The sequence below is a fragment of the Colius striatus genome, chromosome 17 (genome assembly GCF_028858725.1).
Source record: "Colius striatus isolate bColStr4 chromosome 17, bColStr4.1.hap1, whole genome shotgun sequence".
NCBI lineage: Eukaryota > Metazoa > Chordata > Aves > Coliiformes > Coliidae > Colius > Colius striatus.
In genome coordinates this window covers 4,984,971-5,004,600 of record NC_084775.1, presented here as the reverse complement: position 1 = coordinate 5,004,600, position 19,630 = coordinate 4,984,971, and the positions used below count along the sequence as shown (strand labels likewise).

The 19,630-nt window shown below is 51.7% G+C and overlaps 1 protein-coding gene across 3 annotated transcripts in view; it reads right to left on the bottom strand.

Moving 5' to 3' along the window:
• RBM19 (RNA binding motif protein 19) overlaps window positions 1–19,630 on the bottom strand; it is a 72,923-nt gene that overhangs the window by 33,545 nt on the left and 19,748 nt on the right. Inside the window, exon 22 of one of the 3 annotated variants that reach the window (XM_062009860.1) lies at window positions 16,298–16,418. The exons of the other annotated variants lie outside the window; for them this stretch is intronic. Within the exon in view, the coding sequence (XP_061865844.1) occupies window positions 16,322–16,418 (97 nt within the window). The 3' untranslated portion in view covers window positions 16,298–16,321. Of the gene's footprint in view, window positions 1–16,297; window positions 16,419–19,630 lie in introns of those variants that run through there. 3 annotated transcript variants of the gene reach the window in all.

The window sequence follows — 19,630 nt, the reverse complement described above, 5'->3', positions numbered from 1 at the left end:
CCACCCCCTCAGCTCCTCTTGGCTGAACAGAGAGGGAAGAGGAGTGGATTTCTCCTCCACGCTGCAAGCTGGCTGCAGGTCAGAGGAACATCACTCCTTGGGATTGTAATTATATCCTTCTGGCACAGGCCAGCTGGGAGGCAAGTCCTTTGCCCACTAATTATAGGACATTATATTGCTGTTAAACAGAGCCCACTCCAGCTCACACAACACACTGCTCAGTTGCCTTTGCCTGTTCACTACAAGGTGTTTGTGCATCCTTCATCAACCCAGCCAAGGGACAGGGAAGGATGGGGTTATAGATGCTCTCCAGAAAGCATTTTCCCCTCCTCCACCAGCAAGTTGCCACCCTGCAGCTCCCTCCCCTTCCATCACTGCCCTCCTGCTATGGGCACAGCCCCAAATGCTCTGTGCTTTCACCTCAGCATTCAGCAGGCCAATGAGTGCCAGCACTCTTCTGCCACTGACTCCATCACCAGCTCCTTTTATTTCTACTGGCTTTTGGTTGAATTTTTGTCCCTTGCCTCTCCCCAGCTTTGCTCAGCCCTCAATGCCCAAGCCTGGTCTCAACCACTGTCCCAGGCAGCTGTGAAAGCCCTTCAAACACACTCACTCCTTCATGGGGCAGGTACCTCCAGATCAGGGTAAACATCAGCTGGCAACTCATCCCCTTCCCAGTCTCCAATAGAAGCCTGCAAACTCCAAGCTCCTTGGGACAGCCCAAGGCCTGTTGAGCCCTGATTGCTATTTTCAAGTCCCAAAGGCCAAGGTGTGCTCATCATGCTTGACTCAGTGCACCCTCAGCCACGAGCTGACCCAGCACTCTGGGCTGCCCAAGTTCTGTAGGGGGGGGAAGCAAAACTGGCACTGCCAATCCATGGGATGGTTGGAAAGACCAACTGCCAGAAGAACAAACCTTCTTGGAAAACAAACAGACAGACAAAACAAATCCCCCTTAGGCCTCTCCAGACACGTCCAGATGTCACACAGGGCAGTCCTAAACCCCTCTCTCTGATTTACATCAAGAAAAACAGAGCAGCTGGCAAAAAAGCTGCCCATGCACACCTCTAGCAAGGCTGCCAACCCTCTCATGGTTGGCATCTCCTGCCACCACCTCCTCTTCTCTCCCTTCTCATCCCCAAGCCCTGCCACTGCCTCAATCCCCCCTTTGTCACTGCTGCCTTGAGCTCTCTCCTAGGGCTGCCAACAAGGCAGGGAGTGTAACAGCTCATCAGCAATAGCTCTGGGCAGGGATAGGGAGTCCAAAAGACCCACAAGTCCTCTCCTTCTCTTGCTTTACAGCCTCTTCCCCAGCAGCAGGCTGCAGCCACACACCCAGCCCAGCAAAATTCACTCAATTGCTTTGCAATGATCCTTCTTCACTTTAGTATTGCTCCCTCCCCCAGCACCCAAACAGGCTCTTCCCTCCCCCAGCAAATTACCTCCCTGCCAGCCTCTGCTGATTAGAGAGGAGGGGTATGTGTGTGTGTGTGTGTGTGTGTGTGGAGAGGGGAAAATAATGGTCTCTTTTCCTTTCTTCCTCCTTTAGGAAGGCAGGACCTTGGCAAATGGTTTTGCCCCTGGGCTGAGCCGTGGCCGGTTCCACCCCCTGCATGAGAGAGTTAATGAAATACTCAGTGGAAGGTGCCTCCCCCACCTCCTGCTCCAGGACTTCAGCTGACTCCAGGACAGCTAATCCCATTACAGGAAAATAACGTGGATAATTCAAGCTAATGAAATCGTTACAAGAATGTGGACAGCCAGGGGTGGACATTCAGAGCCAATTTAACACTCCTTGGTGTTGTTATCCCCAGCACAGGAAATATCTGAAAGGAGGAAGGGAAAGGAGAGGGAAGGGGGGGAAAGCCCTCCTCTCTTGTTAGTTTAAATCCTGTTAGAGAGTTCAGGAATTAATCTGCCACCCATCTCCCCTCTTACCATCATCATCAGCAGCATCATCAATAACAGCTCCTCGGTAACCTCTGAAAACCAGCACATGAATGTGCAGGAGGGCAAAGGAGGGGCAAAGGCTGAGCCAAGAGCCAAGCCAGAGCCAGGAGGTGATGCCAGGAGGGATTGTGCTGCAGCCCAGGTGTCCTGCCATCCCCAGCCCACGGACAAAGGGATGCAGGGATGTGGAGAGGCGGGTTCCTCACCTGCCCCGGCTCCTTCCGTCCTGCTGGGGAACCAAAGGGCCTGCCAAGCCCCACATAAAGCCAGCAGTGCTCAGGAGGAGGGCAGCCACTTCTGTGTCTTGCTCTTTCCCACGTGGATCATCAGTTTTTTCCAGCTTCCTCTCCCTCTCTTTGCCCAGGAGCATCATTTTGCTTCGGAGGCCCCTCAACCTGCTGCCGCAGCAGAACTGGGGTTTCACTTGATGCGATTCCTGCTCTCCGGTGCCAGCCTCGTGCTGCTGGGAGCAGCTCTGTGCTCTCCTCCCAGCTCAGCTGCTTCCAAGCCATGGATCCCTTCCTGAAGCCAGCTTTCTAAGGGGAGATCTGGCCACACCACACAGAGCCTCCCACAGCAGGTCTAAAGCCAGGCTGGCTCTCCTGGCCTCCCACCCCCAGGGAAGCTGAGCACACGTGTCTGAGCTCAGCCACAGCATCTCACCACAATCCCTTCTTCTTGGCACTGGCCACTTCCAGGCAGGAGCTGCTGGTTGTGCTGCACTTGTGGGGCACCAAGGTGAAGCACAGCCCTGTGTGCTTGGGGATGGAGTTAGGGGAAGCCTTGCCATGACATGATTTCAGAGCTGTTCAAGGCTGGATCCTCAGCTCACAAGTGTTCAGAGCTCACACGGCATCACAAGTGTTCAAAGGCCTCCTACATTTTCAGCTGGATACAGGCAATTCCCACTTGTGCTTCTCTGGCACTGCTGGGTGACAGCAGAGGGTTATGCAGCACCCCCCCAGAGGCAGTAGCCTTGGTACTCACACCAAAACACCTCCAGCTGGTCCCTTGGAAGCAGTGACACAACACAGGGATGTGAAGGAGACAGAATCCTAAGTCTCAAGGCAACCCCAAGCCTCTCCTCAGGAGACAGAGATCTCCCTAAAACAAGGCTTCTGAAATGGGAGTGCCAGTTAAGGCAGCCCTGTGTCAAAGGGCTCACAAAAATGAGGAACAGCATTTTGAGCCAAGGAGGTGCTGAGGGATTGGTGAGGCAGGAGTGAGCACTGACATGCTGCAGCTCTTCAGCTTCAGCTAAGGAGCTCAGCTGAGATGCTGGGGGATGAAACAGAGACCCCAAGCTCCTTTTCAGCCTCTGCTCTTCCACACAGGTGACCTTGCAATGCTGCATATCTCCTCTATTTTTCCAGCTCACTGCCTGCAAAACCCCAGCTGCCATCTCCCTGCCTCACACAGCCAGGAAACACCACAAACCAAGCAGGGGGAAATGGGAGAGAGCAGTGGTGGCAAAGCAGCTCAAGCTGCCTGTATCAGGAGATGTTGAGAAGGTGCTTGGAAGAGGAGAGCCTAGGGCATGCCAAAAATCAACCATCCTGGTAGACACAGGGGCCAGGGTGATGTGGTTTAAGAGGTGAGATGAAGCAAGGCTCCTGCAGCCCTGTCCCTGCACCACTCCTCCAGATTCCCCTCACCAGCCTCCACACTGGCCTGGCACATCTGCACCACCCCCACCATGCCCTGGGCAGTGCTCACCCATCTCCATCATCCCACTGTCCCAGCTAAAGGCTTTGCCAGGACTCTCCTCTCTCCTACCCCTCAGTGTCAGCTCAGTGCCCATCTCTGCCCACCCCCTGCCTCATTTATCCATGCTGCTCATGGGAGTTTCACTGTGCTGTCTCTCTCATGTGCCCTAGAGGCTCTCCAGGACAACTGCAGCCCCAGTCCCAGCTCCAGTGCATGGAGGAAGCTCATGAGATCCACCTAAAACCAGCCTTGGGGAAGCTACTCCAGCTTTTGGATTGCCTTCACTCCTCATATCTTCTGCTTGCAGAACACTAAACAAAGCTTTGCTCTTTCTGGATGGATTGCATCTTGGCACAGAGCTTTAATGGTTTAGATGCTCAGTACCACAATGCTGGCACAGGCTGCTCACAGGGGCTGTGGCTGCCCCATCCCTGGAAGTGGTCAAGGACAGGTTGGATGGGGTTTGGAGCAACCTGCTGTGGTGGAAGGTGTCTGTGCCTATGGTTGGGGGGCTGGAATTGGAGATCTTTAAGGTCCCTTCCAACCCAAACCACAGAATGTCAAGGGCTGGAAAGGACCTGAAAGCTCATCCAGTGCAACCCCCCTGCCAGGGCAGCACCACCTAGAGCAGGGCACACAGGGACTCATCCAGCTGGGCTGGGATGTCTCCAGAGAAGGAGCCTCCACAGCCCATCTGGGCAGCCCCTACCAGTGCTCCCTCACCTCACACTGAGACGTTTTCCCTTGTGTTGCTTTGGAACCACGTTTCTGTGACTTGAGACCAGAAATGAGTTCAGGTTTAGCACCAGCAGAAGTCCCTGGCAACACTGTGAGCTGCTGACAATGCCCTTTTCTTCCTTCCCCCTCCCTATCACTCACAATACAATACCAGCAAGTGTCTGGAAGCCTTCCCCTGGATATCACACAGGTCTTGTTGGCAGAGACTAAGTGGACATAGATGTGCTTCTTCCAAGCAGCTGTGAATTCACCCACCAGACCCCTGCTAACACAGAGTCCCACTTTCCAACTGCTGATCAGAAACACAACAGCTTTGGCCCCAAACCAACAGGACCCTCCTTCTCCCCAAGCTGCAGGACCAGAAGGCATTGCCTGTTTCCCAGCACTTCGAGGCCCTGTTTAAAAACACAGCAAAACATTTCACCCCTTCTCCATTGATTTTTTCCTTCACAGTTGCTTATGAGGGACCTTATCAAAAGCTTTCTGAAATTCCAAGTAAATTAGTCATTAGGCAGGTTTTCAGAACAGTAATTAGGCCACTCCATGCCCCTGATGTATTATTTACCTGAGAAGATATACATAATTAGAGCTCTTCTTTCTAACTGCTATTACACACACTAAATTCTCCTCCAGTCTATCGTGTCATTACACAATTAGGCTGTGTGCTAAACAGAAAGGAACCACTTCTCAACACTAAGCAAAGACAAAACCCCCCCAAACCATCACCAAACAGCCCCTAAAAACCAACAGGCATTCTTATTGTATTAAATCCTCCACCAGCAGCACAGCAGCAGGCTTCAACCCTTCCTGTCCCTCCACTTCAGGCATTTTTAACTGGGTGCTAAATTGGGCTTTGCTGAATTTCTGCTGTGTTTAATCCTGCTTTGGGAGGTTTTAAGGTTGTGGGAGAGATTCAGTTCCTTCAAGAGATTTGTTTTAAAGGGAAATGTTAAAAGAGGCCTCTCCTTTCCCTGCCTGGCAGAGCTGTGCTGTGCTGGGGAAGGGGCTGGCATTGTCTTGCAGCCTCCCTCTGCTTCTCCTTGGCCCCCCTGCTCCTCCCAAACAATGAGCATTTCTCAGCAGCTTCCCAGCTGGCAGAGGCACACAGGTACAGTTGCCATGGTACAACTGTCACAGTAATTTAGCCCTCCAGAGCTGGCTCCTCAGCCCCAGTTGAACAGGGCAGTGTGGTAAAGGGGAGAGGTGTGGAGAGCTGGGGAGGGGGATGAGCAGCGGCCCTGGGGTGGCTGTGGCAGGAGATGTTGAGGTGCAGAAAACCAGCCAGCAGCTTCCACATGCCCTTCTGATGGAGAACAGACCCTGACACCTCATCTGAGCTACCAAGGTGCTGAGGGGATGGAACATGTGTGTGAGGAGGAAAGGCTGCAGGACCTGGGTGAGCCTGGAGAAGAGAAGGCTGAAGGGGAACCTCATCAGTGCTGATCAACCCCTAAAGGGTGAGTGGGGAGAGGATGGGGCCAGTGTTTGCTCTGTGGTGGCCAGTGCCAGGACAAGGGGGAACAGGCACAGGCTGGCACACAGGCAGTGCCACTGGCACAGGAGGAGAAAGTCCTTTGGTGCTGAGGTGAGGGAGCCCTGGCCCAGGCTGCCCAGGGAGGGTGTGGAGGCTCCTTCTCAGGAGGTTTCCAACCCCACCTGGACACGTTCCTGTGCCCCCTGAGCCAGGGGAACCTGCTGTAGCAGAGGCTTGGGCTGGAGCAGCTCTGCAGGGCCCTTCCCTTCACCATTCAGGGATTCTCTGTTCCCATCTCTCTTCTGATCCAACTGCAGAGCAATAGCTCAGCTCTTCTGCAGATCCCCTGCTGCCTGCCCCTGCCCATGGAGTGCTGCACAAGCAGTCACCTCTCCCTGTCTGTCCTGCCTTTGTTTTCTGGTCCTTGCCAGTGGAGGAGCATGTGTCATGGGGTCTAACACAGAGTGGGGAGGGTTTTTTTAATCTACCTATTGTTATACAGCTATTCTAGAGTTGGAGAGATGAAGGAAAGGCACAAAGGACTCCCTGAGCACATTGACACCTCCTGGAGAAGTTACCTCTGTATTATCCACATTTCTTTTCATGCTTTAAACATGATGACTCACTAGTTAGTTAAAGCATGAACAGATTTCCTTCTGCATCTTTACATCTCAATGCCCCCAATTTCCAAGCCAGCTCCCAAGGCACAGGGGAAGGTGCAGAGCTGGCACAGGGAACACCACAAACTTTGGCATGCCCTGGGTTCAAACACCACTGTTGGACTTGCACTGGACTCTGACAGGGAGCTCAGGGCTCACAGTGAGAGCTGGAGACTCAGAGGCCTTAGGAGATAACACATGTGACCAAAGAGGTCATTCAAAACCAGCACAGAGGTCAACAATCCCACTCTAACACTACTTAGGTTTTGCTGCTGCTTCTCTCCTCTTCTGCCATCTCTGAGAGAGGTGAGCTCTGCTCCCAGCCCTGGGCACTGCAGGGCTCTCCTCCCCTTTGCTGCCAAGTGCCAGCCCTGCCCAGGCTCACCCTGGGCTCTGGCCACTCTCAGGTTCACCCAACCAATGGCTTTCTTCTTGATTCTATTGTAAGTGAGGCCTTTTCTGAGGAATATAAAAGAGACTCAAGTGTAGTGGAGGAAGGAGCAGCTCAGTCACAACTGGGAGTGCTGGGTGATAATAAACTGCCCATGAGCAGCAACGTGCCCTTGTGGGCAAGAAGCCAATGGCAGCCTGGGGGCAGCAAGAGAGTGTGGGCAGCAGGGTGAGGGAGGTTGTGCTGCCCCTCTGCTCTGCCCTGCTGAGGCCTCATCTGGAGTCCTGGGGCCAGTTGTGGGCTCCCCAGCTGCAGAGGGACAGGGAAGTGCTGGAGAGAGGCCAGTGCAGGGTCACCAAGATGCTGAGGGGATGGAGCATCTTCCTGCTGAGGAAAGGCTGCAGGACCTGGGGCTGCTCAGTCTGGAGAAGAGGAGACTGAGGGGGGAAGCTCAGTAACATTTACCAGTATCTCACTGGTGGGTGTCAGCAGGTTGGGGCAGCACTTGTTTCTGTTGTATCCAGTGACAGGACAAGGGGTGATGGGATGAAGCTGGAACACAAACAGCTCCATTGAAACATAAGGAGGAACTGTTTCAGTGTTGGAGTGAGGGAGCCCTGGCACAGGCTGCCCAGGGAGGGTGTGGAGGCTCCTTCCTTGGAGGGCTTCAAGACTCACCTGGACATGTTCCTGTGTGACCTGATCTAGGTGAACCTGCTCCTGCAGGGGGTTGCACTGGATGAGCTCTAAAGGTGCCTTCCAACCCCTCCCATTCTGTGACTGCTTCTGTGACAGCTGCAAGCAGGCTTCTCTTGAGCCTTCCCCAGCCTCCCACCAGCCCCATCTCCAAGGACCAAACACACCTTCCCACACCCCTCCCAACATGGCTCTCACAAACACCAGCAGTCCTGACCCTTGTACCCCACAGACCTCATGAAATCTCAACCCTTGCCTGGACTTCACTGAGAGCCTCCAATGAGCAAATCCTCTGGCAGAGCTTGAGCTCTTAAGCCACGATTCTCCCTGCATGCAGCACCTTGCAGGACCAGGGCTTAGGAGCCACCAAGTCACCCCAGTAATCAGCAGCAGGTCAGGATTTCAAAGGAACCCACAGCTCCAACAGTGATGAGATTTGGGGATTTATCTCTCCTGGGCTCTTTGGAAAATCCTGATCAGAGTGCAGCTCTGGTCAAAAATAACTTGTGCTAAAAATAGTGCTCACAGGAGGGCCTGGTACAAATCTCCATGCCTCCTGCATTCTTATGAGTCAGCTCCTTTCAAAGACAAGAGCCAATCTGGACAACTAGCAAAGCAGTAAACAGAGAAGGGACATTTAGCCATGCCTCACGAGCCCCCAGAGGGGTATCCAGGGCATCCTTGGGAGGAAGCAGCCTTGCTGCTAAGAAACCAACTGGATCCAAACCAGAAAGGTATGTCAGATTCAATGTAGAACCTCCTGCCTTGAGCTGGAGGAGAGTAAATATAGAAGCAATGAGATATTTATAGGCAGACAGCTATTTTAACCCAGCTCTGCTTTAAAGAGAATCCTTATTTAAGTCTTGTCCCTGTAAAGCTGCAAGATGACTTAGAAAAATAACCAGATTAATTATGATCATCAAGAGAAGAGAGAAGATCAAATGAATGCAAATGCAGTAAGAACCTGGGAGCTCAAGTGAGGTGCTGCTGTTCTGCTGCCTCAGATACAGTAAAGCATGGTGAGATCTCCTGAGCACAGGCTGGTCCCCAAGAGCCCAGAAGCTGAAGCCTGGAGGGATCAGAACAAGACAAAGCACTAAAACCAGCCCCACCAGAGCTTGTTGTGGGGAGCCACCAAGCCATCCTGTGCTCTTGATCAGCACTGTCCTCTGCAGAATGCTGGGTTCTGTCATTGTGTTGCACAAGCAACATGAGCCTCTGCCCAAAGTGTTCTCAGCTGTGCTGAATTTACTCTGATAATGGTCTGATTCACCCACCCCATCCCCAAAACTGGGGGTGAGGCTGTTACCCAAGCCATGAGGGTTGCTTTCTTCTTGCTCCTGGTGTGTCCTGTCCTTTGCTCATCCCCCCTCTTCCAGCCTTCAACCTGCTAGGTGTAAGTGCTTTATCCCTGCAAAAGGAGGTTCAAAGAGCTTTCCTGCCAGCCCTTGCTGCTTGTAAGGCCAATGCAAAGGTGAGGGAGCCACCTCACAGAGATGCCAATGTCCCCAAGTTGATGAGCCAACTTCCACCTCACGTGGACTCTTCCAGGAAGAGACTTCAGAAAGGAATCAGAGTCAGAAAAGCATGAGCAGAGTGGATGAAAGAAATGGAGTAAAGGCTGGATTCATCCATTCTCTCCTGTTTCCTAAGCATTAGAAAGCATTGCCAGTGGCCAGCACTCAACTGGGGGTACCACAGGCTGCTGCTGGCACAGGATTGGTCACTCTCATCCCTCCTTCACTCCCATGGGCCCTGAGAGTCCTGCCCATGGCAATCCTCTGCCACACAGGCAGGTAACTCCTCTCCCAAGGTTTGTCCCACAGCTGTCTCAGACAGCACTGGCCATCAGCTCTCTGCTGTGCCTCTTAACATGCCATTTCCTTCTGAGCTCTGCAAGCACAGGGAGACCTGAGCTGCTGCACGTTGCCAAGTGTGGTCATAGTGTGCACAATGAGAGAAAAGGGGAGCAGATGAGCCTCTGCAGCCCCAACACACAGAAAAACCCCACAAAGGACCACAAAAAAACCCCAGCTGAGACACCTTCTAGGGATAACAAACATTGCTGGGGACAGAGCACAATTCCTGCTGGGCTTCCTGCCCTGGATGGGCTTGGGAGCTGTCAGAGTCCCAGCCCTGCTTTGTGTGACAGTGAGAAGTCCCTGCAGAGGTGACAGCTCTGGCAGACACACTGAGCACACAGCTGAAAAGGGGGAGGAATGAGAGAGGAGGTGATGGCAGCCAGGGGAGGGAGGCAACTGGTTAAAGAACCAACTTTTAAGCAGCAACTCTGCTGCCCACAGGTAGGGCAGGGCAGGCTGGCAGCTCTCCTCCCTCCCTCCTTCACTTTTCCAGCTTTCCCTGCTGCAGCAGACCTAATTTCATGGGGTTTTTGCCCAAGCAGCGGGGTGGAAAATGATCATCGGGAGGCAGAGTGTGGCAAAGCACCCCCCAGATCCAACCCCCCCTTGCAAGGTGAGCAGCCCCAGCCCAGCCCCTCGGGGTCAGGGGGGTGGGGGTAGAGCTCACAATGTACTTTCTGTGGTGAGGAGGTGGAAGGGAGGGAACCAGACTCCCCCCATCCCCATCACCCTCCTGGCTGCTGACGAGGGAGACGGCGCAGTCCTGCGTGACAGCCTGAAATGAATATGATTTTGGGGGAAGCTGGCAGTGAGTAATGAGCATCTGAAATACCTCTGTCTCCACCTCTTTCACCCCCACCCAGTCCCAAACTCTTTTAACCCCTTGGCTGCTAGCTTGGCAGAGGGATCAAAGGGTGGGGAGAGGAAGACTCTAAGTGAAAGACAACTGAAAGGTTCACGCAGCCCAGCTGGCAGCTGAATTTGCAGGATGAGTTTTGGTCACAGATCCCAAAAGTGCTGCTTGTGATCAGGCCCAGCCTGCTGAGGTGCAGAGATCAGCACTCCTGGGCTTGAGAAAGTCATTGCTGCTGCTTTTCCAAGCAATGCTCCAGGAGATGTCAAAAAATAAAAGGAAACAGGGTGGGGGCTGAAGGAGGATCAAGCCTGTCCTCCAAAGTGCCTTGGGCAAGTGCCAGGCCACCCATGAGCGAGACAGTTTGATGTGCAGAGACCTCAGGATGGGCAGCTCCTCCATCAACAAGAAGCAGAACAAAGGAGATGAGTCCCAGGGTCAGTTTCCCTGGGGTCTAACAAAAAGAGAACTTCGAAAAAGAAACTCCTGTCTTCAAGGGCAGCTTATGTGATGTCTGATAGGAATCAATCCCACCTTCCTGGGACAAGAGGCTTCCCTGCACCTTCCTGGGAGGACATGAGGCTCCCCATCACCTTCCTGGGAAGACAAGAGGCTTTCCATCACCTTCCTGGGAGGACATGAGGCTTCCCATCACCTTCCTGGGAAGACAAGAGGCTTCCCATCACCTTCCTGGGAGGACATGAGGCTCCCCATCACCTTCCTGGGAGGACATGAGGCTCCCCATCACCTTCCTGGGAAGACAAGAGGCTTTCCATCACCTTCCTGGGAGGACATGAGGCTTCCCATCACCTTCCTGGGAAGACAAGAGGCTTCCCATCACCTTCCTGGGAGGACATGAGGCTCCCCATCACCTTCCTGGGAGGACATGAGGCTCCCCATCACCTTCCTGGGAAGACAAGAGGCTTTCCATCACCTTCCTGGGAGGACATGAGGCTTCCCAGCACCTTCCTGGGAGGACATGAGGCTCCCCATCACCTTCCTGGGAAGACAAGAGGCTTTCCATCACCTTCCTGGGAGGACATGAGGCTTCCCATCACCTTCCTGGGAGGACATGAGGCTTCCCAGCACCTTCCTGGGAGGACATGAGGCTCCCCATCACCTTCCTGGGAGGACATGAGGCTTCCCATCACCTTCCTGGGAGGACATGAGGCTTCCCATCACCTTCCTGGGAGGACAAGCCTCAGGAGCTTCCTCCCATACTTCACTGCACCAAGTTCTGCAATGTAAGATCTCCTCTCCTCTGCCAGATGCCTGGAAGTAGTCAGGACACAGCTGGGGGAGGAGGAAAGGGAGGTGAGGAGACAGATGGTCAGGCTGATCTGCCTTAGCTTGGTTTCTTCAGGAAAAGCAAGGTGTGGGCATGAGCACAGACAGAAATGGTTGTGGTGCCAACAGCTGCAGAAGTCAACAGTTCAAATGCCTTTGGCAAAGGGTCTGTCCCAGGGGAGGTAAGAGGCTGTGCAACAAAAAGTCCTTCATTGTAATCACATCCCAAGGCTTAAAATCCTCTGCATTGGAAGGGGTAGAAATGCTGTAGCAGGCCTGAGGTTAAAATAGGAGGTAATAATGCAAACAGAGATGCAAATAAAGGACACAATGTCATCCTGAGGAGAAAACTGTGATTCATTAGAGGCTGGTTCAGGCCCTTCTCGTGAAGTGAGACTGAAAAACATCCCCACGTGGATGCAAGTGAGAGACAGGCAGGTGGATGGGTCAATGTCACCCTGCAAGAACTGGAGAGGCAAGAAATGCAACAGAGAGAAGAATTTCAGCATCAAGGCAATGAGCATCTTGATTGCTCCTTGGCTTAAAGGCTGAGACACGAGCTCCAAAGTGAGTCCAGTGGCATTTCAACACTGGAGGTTCTGCAAGCCCTGGGCTGTCAGCTCCCAGAGCAGCCTCAGTGGCCAAGGGGCAACTCTGAAACTGAACAAGAACCAGCTACAGCCTTCAGGCAAAATAACAACCCAACAGGTTTTTCCTTTCTTTATATATAGATGCACACATCCTCCTTAACAACTCAGACAAAAGGAGACCTTATAATAGGAATAACACTGAGCTATTCACAGGAGACAGCAGCTCCTCTGGGCTTTGTGTCTTGTTTCTTACTGAGGAGGATGAGCCCACATGTACCCACACATGTGCCACAAAAATAACCCCAGAGCAAAACCCCACAGCTACATTCAAATAAGTCATTTTCCAAAGCAGCCCCTTCCTCACCTCTCTTCCCTGAGCAATGGAGTCTGTGGGGCAAAACTAATCAAGTCCCACGGGGAGGCTGGGCTTGGTGCCCTGGTGAGAGAGATGCTTGGGCAGGAGACAGGAGGAAGCAGCACAGAAACTCCCTTCATTCACATCAGACAACTGGATTGAGCCAAAGCAGGCAGCTGAAATGCCCTCAGCAGAGGTTTTGGGTGAGCAGGAAAGTGGATCTGTGGGGATTGGGAGCCTGTGGAGTGCAGAAGGGGGAAAAAACACCCCATGAAGAATCAAAGATGGCAATGAGTATGTCAGAGAGGGAAAGAGATGTGCTGAAGGAGGGGAAAAAACCCCTTCTGCTCTTGGGAAGATCCAGCTTTTAAAGCAACTCTGCCAAGATAACTGAGAGTTAAACATTTCCTTATCTATGTTAAACACCTTTATGACTCAAACTCAAACCCTGTTTCCCTCTTCCCCTCACCCCATGGCTCAGTTTGGACAGTCCAATTAAAGTGGCCAGTTCCATTTCTGGGCTCTTGAATATCAAACCACACTGATGCTGTGGTTGGGTTTCCAGCACATAAGGCAAAAGCTTGAGGCTTGCTTTTTGAGATAGGAAGAGAAACAAACCAGTCCAGCAGATGCCTGTGTTCTCATCCAGAGCTCTCTGGTGATGAGGCTGGTGCACGTGCCTGCAAGTAGGTGCCCAAAAAAGCACCTACACTCTGCAATCTGGACAGGGGAGCACACAAGGATTAGGCAATTCCTTGTGCCAAGGTGAGCTGTAGAGATGCAGCTGGGGCAGGCTGTGCAGATCAGGGCTGCCCATAATCCAGAGATGATGACATAGGGTGGGCCAGGGGTTTGGCCTCAGAGGCAAGACTTAAAACCTTCCAAAGGGGAAAAACCAGCCTGAGGTTGGGAGGAGAGGCAGGTTATGCAGTGGGATCACAGGGGAGACCCCAGCAGGCCAACACAGCAGCCCTGAGTCTGCTGGAAGGAGACACTGCTGGGGACACAGGAGGAAATGTGAAGAAACTCCATCTTCCCATTGCAAAGCCCAAACCCACCTAAAGCTACCCAGTAGGGCAGTGCTCCTCAGCCAGGAAGGACAAAGAAATCAACCAAGCAGCTTCCTAACCACAAGAAAACACACCCAAAGACACATTTTTAGCAAGTGCTTCCCAATTCCATGGGCAAACAGGAGTGAGAGGGGCAGAGCCACCCCAGGGATGGAAAGCTGCAATCCAGAGCAGCATCCTGCAGCTCCCCCACACCAGACAAGCTCTTCTTCAGACACTCAGCAGCCCAAATTCCAGAGCTTGCATCCTAATTAGAGAGCTGAAATCCTGCATTCAGGCAAAGTGCCACATCATCTGCTGGCACCTGCTTGCATTCACACCTCCTGAGGAGCTGGCCTCAAATCAGCTCACTGATGCTACTTCCCATGCATGCAGCCCTGCAGTGCTCTGGGTTTGTACTGTGGTTTGGGGAAGCCACCTTTAGAATGGGACACAGGCATTACTATCCCTAAGGATAGACCAAACCAGGGCAAAAAGCACTGTCAGCACAGGAATCTACCTGTACACTGAGGAGAGAACACACACACACCTAATGTGTGTGCTCAGATGTAAACCAGCACATCATCAAGTGTCTGAGACCTCAGGGCACTCAGTGGCCTGGAGCAGGAGCTCTGGGGGTGGCTCTGGACAGCTCAAAGGAGATGAGTCACTTTGTGAAGTTTCCAGCTGATGAACAGTGGAGAAAGATTTGCCCTTTGGCTTTTCACCAGAGAGTGCAGACACACTGGGAGACAGCACTGCCAGTGGGGAGCTAAGCAAGGAGACATCTGACCTAGGACAGATCTGCTGAGGTGGTAGGATGGCAGAGGAACCAGCAGACTCACTGAGCTTGTCCCACCACCTCCAGAGCAGACCTCCAGCACGGGCTCAGCAGCTCCTGAGGCTTCTCCCCAGCAGCCCACCCACCAGCTTCATCTCCCACACTCACAGGCCAGATAACTGCAGGGGGACAGCAGGGAGAGAAACACAGGTTCCAAAGCAATACAAGGAAGAATTTCTTCCCTGTTGAGGTTGAGGGAGCACTGGCAGGGGCTGCCCAGATGGGCTGTGGAGTCTCCCTCCTGGGGACACTCAGACTCACCTGGATGAGCTCCTGTGTGCCCTACTCTAGGTGGTCCTGCTCTGGCAGGGGGTTGCACTGGATGAGATCCCTTCCAACCCTTAACATTTTGTGCTTCCAAGCAGCTAACAGGAAGCAGCAATGGATTTTGAAACACTTGTAGCACAACATCTAAGGTTTTAAAAGCCAAAGCATGGCTCTGAGAGTGATCTGACATCAGACTGCTCAGCAAGTGATGCTTACAGCACTGTGAATATTCCAATTAATACTGCCCAGCATTAGCTTCACAAACTCACATGTTTATGAAGGGACTCATTTTTTTATCCCCTCCTCTGCCTTTCAGTAGCAAAGATTTCCATGGCTTCAACAGGGCAACGTTCCTCTGGGAAGGAGAAATTGTCTTCAGTCATGTAGACTCCATTACTGGCAGAAAGGTGTGAACAGCAAGCATGTCTGGCAGATGGATTCATTATACCACCGTGTCCTTTATAATGGGAAATGAAAAGCCCATTCTGATAACTCCACTTTATTATAATAGGTCAGAAGAAGTGAAAGGCATCATCTTATAAAATTAACTTCATAAAGACTGCCTTTAAAAAAATATATATATAGATCTCTGCCAGTTATCCATATCTTCCTTCAGAGGTTTTTTCTTCTTCTTCTAGAAGAGACATGACTCCAAAGTCTTGTCCCACTGCCTGTCTTCACTTTCCCCCCTCCCTCTATCAGAGGGAATAGATCTGTTTTCTCCTAATCAGTCCCAGGCACTTGTTTTGCCAGATGCAATAAATGCCATGTCTTTGTCAAGAAGGAGAAAACAGTCAGCAAAGGAATTAAAATCAAAAGAGACACCCACCCCCAAAGGTCTTCACAAGCAGCAGCATTACTTGCTTTACAGGAAAGCCACAATACAGAGATAAATGCACCTGATAACCCGTGCTGTGCCTGGCATACCTCTCAGTTCCTTCTCCTGCTAGCTGCTTCTTTAGTCAAATTAAAGGCCAGTCTCTCACCTGATAATAATTTTTGTGCTTTAACAGCTTTCCACAATGTGTTTGAAGGCAGTTCCTACAGGTGAAAGGCAAAAGATGGACAATGAAACACCTTCCACACTCACCACGTAGGCTCTGGGGGCTGACAGTGTCTGCCACAGCTACCTGGCAGGGGAGAGCTGGAAGTGATGGTCATTGCAATCTCTGGACAACTCAGAGATACAGACCCAACAACAAGTCCTCAGATATACTTTGGAAAGAAGAGAGGAAGCAGTGCCAGCCCCAAAACATGCTGCTTGAGATGCAACTCTAAAAGCTGCCTCCTTGGGCAGTACAAGTGTCAGTTATGTCCCACTCCAGGCAGACTCTCACCAGTATCTATCCCTCAGGTTGCATTTGATTGGGTAGAAATCTGCTAAGAAGTCTTTTTCCAAATCTAATTGTTCCTCCTTTGGGGAAAACAAAACATATATCTCCTTGAAACCTTACATGCCAACTGCAAAACAGCCTGACTTTGAATATTCATGAAAGTTGGTGCAGGTGGGATGGGGGGAAGGAGGATTGAAGAGGATGCTATGAAACAAAGAGTTATTTGGAACTTCCAACAAGGGCTGCATGGATTTAATGTGATAAGATTTTAAAGGAGCCTCATTTTCAGCAATTGCCAAGAGCTCCAATCTGTGAAAATGTGGCCTTTCACAGCTCTCCAATTCAGCTGCCCACATCTCCAGTTCCTGGAAAAAAAAAAACAAGTCTTGCCATAAAAGCCCCTCAATTTGGTAGCAAAAATTAGCAGCCTTCATGACATACCAATCCCTTTGTCCCTCCACCACTAACTATGGCTCTTTGGAAAGAACCAAGGACCACCTGTCCTGGGTTATTTTTGCAGGTAGTAAAGATGAGGGTAGAATGTACCAAAGACTAAAAATGGGGGAAAAAAATCCTCAGCACCCACAAAAGCAAAATCTTCACACCTGGCCCAAAAGGAGCCCCTAGAATTGGAAAGCAAATAACACCTCTTGGGTCTCAAAAACAGGAAAAGCATGTCCCTTGCCAGTGTGAGAGAGGCCAACACCTCTGGCAGAGGGCAGAGGGACACAGTCTGAGCTAGTGCTGCATGCTCCAGCAAAGCCATCAGCTCTGGGTGCAAGGTGGGCAGCACCTAAGGCTGATGGAGCCCTGCAACAAGACATTTCTTTTGCAGGCAGAGGACTCTGGCTGTTAACCTAGAAGGTTCATCACTCCCTTACAGTGAAAACAAAGCATCACCTTTCTCCAGCCCAAGAATGAGAACTCCATATCCTCCAACTCCAAAATGTAAAGAAACACAATTGCTTTGGACCTCCTGCAAACTGTGAGCTTGGGGAAAAATCACTTGTGTCACCATCCCACTCCCAAACCACAGCCCAGTCCAGCCCCCAGGGTGGAGCAGAGCACTGGAAGCAGCTGGAGAAGGGCAAAAGCAAGGAGAAGGACACAGACAAAACATCCAGTGTCACCCTCCAGAGATGAGAACACCAGTGAGGGTGCAGGACAAGTGCTGGATCCATAAAGAATGCCATGAAAAAGCATGAAGAGAAGCAGGGCAGGATTTCCTGCACTGTGCTGAGCAGCACAAATACAGCAGCTTTCAAAATCCACTATTCAAAACACTTGACTCCCTTGTTTTGCTGTTCCAGGGCCGTTGACACCTCCTGTGGGGCCACATAAAAAGGAAGACACAGCTCCTTGACCAAGCTCAAAACACAGGAATATTGTTTGGGCTAACATATTGGCTAATGTATGTATTTGTCTGGGGTAACACATGCACACACTGATAGATGTATCTATGGATAGTGTGTGTACATGTATTTATTTCTTCTTTTTTCTCCTGCCCATGCAATGGAGAGAAGCAGAAAAGCCAGCACAGAAGGAAGCAGGTTGGGAGACAGGAGAGAAGCAGAAAAGCCAGCACAGAAGCAGGTTGGGAGACAGTATCAGCTGCAGGGCTGGAAAGTGGCTTTTGAGCATGTGAAACAATGGAGAAGATGCTCAGCTGGGCAAAGTCTCCTATCTCAGCAAGCCCAGGGCTGCTGTCCCACATGGCAGTGCCCATCAGTGTGGCTCTGGGGTCCCTGGGTGGCCCCGGGGCTGGCAGTGCTAGCCAAGCTGTGCTGGGCAGGCTAAGAGTGCCCCCTGCAGCCATGCCATCCCTGCTGCCCAGCAATTGTTTGCCACTTCCAAAGAACTAAGCAAAGAAATACAAATAAAGACATGTTCCTAAATGCAGAAAGAGCTAAAAAGCTTCAGAGCTAAAGGCATTTAAAATCATTACAAGAAGAGGCAACCCCAGAGGGTGAAGCGTTGGGCAGTGTCCTGTCACGCCTGCTTTTAGTCATGCTGGAAGGCAGGAGGGCTGGCAGGGATGGAGGGAGGATTGTGGGTCCTCCTCCTCCTCCCCCCAGGCTGTTGGCTTCTGTTTTGAGGATAAAACCCCCACCTCTGAGGGAAATGAATGGGATGCTCAGGCTGAGGGCTGCATGTTCCTTGCAATATTAATCAGGCTGCTCCTCTGCACAGCAATGAGGTGCTAGATGAGACAGGAGAGAAAAAAACCCCATACCACAAACTCCCCCCAACAGGCTCTGCTGGGCTTGTCTTGCCTCATGATGGACACAAGTCACCCAGCTCCTTGACCTTAACCCAAGGCCCTAGAAGGTAAATAGATCCCCCTGGTTTTGTTTGCTCCAGCTGTATGAAGCTCATGCCTGTTGCCATTCAGGGTTGGGTTTGAAGTTCACAGTGCCCCACACACCAAAACATTCAGCATGTGGAAGTCCAGAGAGTGGTTTTTTGCCCTGTTCACTCAGGGCAGTGTTGAAGCAAAAGCATCCAAGGCACAAGCAAGAAAAACCTTTTGCTCTTCTACAGGCATCTTTACACTGTGCCTACCCATCACCCTTCCAACAATGTGTAGCCAAGAGAAGTCACAAATAAACCTCCAGAGCCCATCTCAAAACAATGCTGGAACTTTCCTCACCACCTTACACCCTGCAAGGAACCAGCCTGCCAGCCATGCAGGACACACTGTCCTTACCTGGGGTCAAGTCAGGACAATACACACACCAATAAAGTAAGTAGAATACACCACACAGAAGGAAATATGGAGTTTCTCCCCTAAGGAACAAGTCACTGCCCTGCAGCTCCTCCCAAGGCAGTTTCCACTGCATAGTCTGGGGAGGTTTAAAGGGTTAAGCAAGTCCTCAACTTCCCCCCTTCAAAAGAAATGCCACAGTCCCCTCCAGACAAAAGGATCTGCCTTCTGCTTAGCCAGACCCACACAGAAAAGCCACCTCCTGACACAGGGCTTGACTGTGCCCTCAGATGTGAGCCACCACCCTTACTTTGCAGACTGGGGAAAACCAATGGGCAGAGCTGGACATGCATTTCCCCACACTCTTTCCACAAGCAGGGACCATGGTCTGGGTCAATGAACCAAAGCTTCCCATCCTGGGAGTTGGAAAGATGCTGTATGATGTGGTTTAGAAAGTTTCCCTTCTTTCCTGGGATGCTTTACAAAGCTTAAGGAGTCACTGCACAAAAGGCTGAGGACACAAAGGAAACAGCACAGAAGAATGAGGCTGGGATCACAAAATCCCTGTTCAAGGCTCAGCACTACCCCAGGCAGGTCTCACAGCTGATAAGGGGCTGCTTGTATTACAGGCAGCACAGTCCCACATCCTTACAGACACAGGGCTGCCCACCACAGGGCAACAGCTCACTGGCTGTGTGAGGCACACATGGTGAAACACTCAGGGAAGGGAAAGCAAGATGTGAGTGCTTCTTCCAAGATGGGAAGGAGCTGCACTATCACTACTGTGATGTGCTACCAGCCTGAGCCAAAGCCTTTCCCACTGGCTGTCTGCAGCAGCCCTTGGTGCTTCTCCCCAGCCCTGTGTGCTGAGCA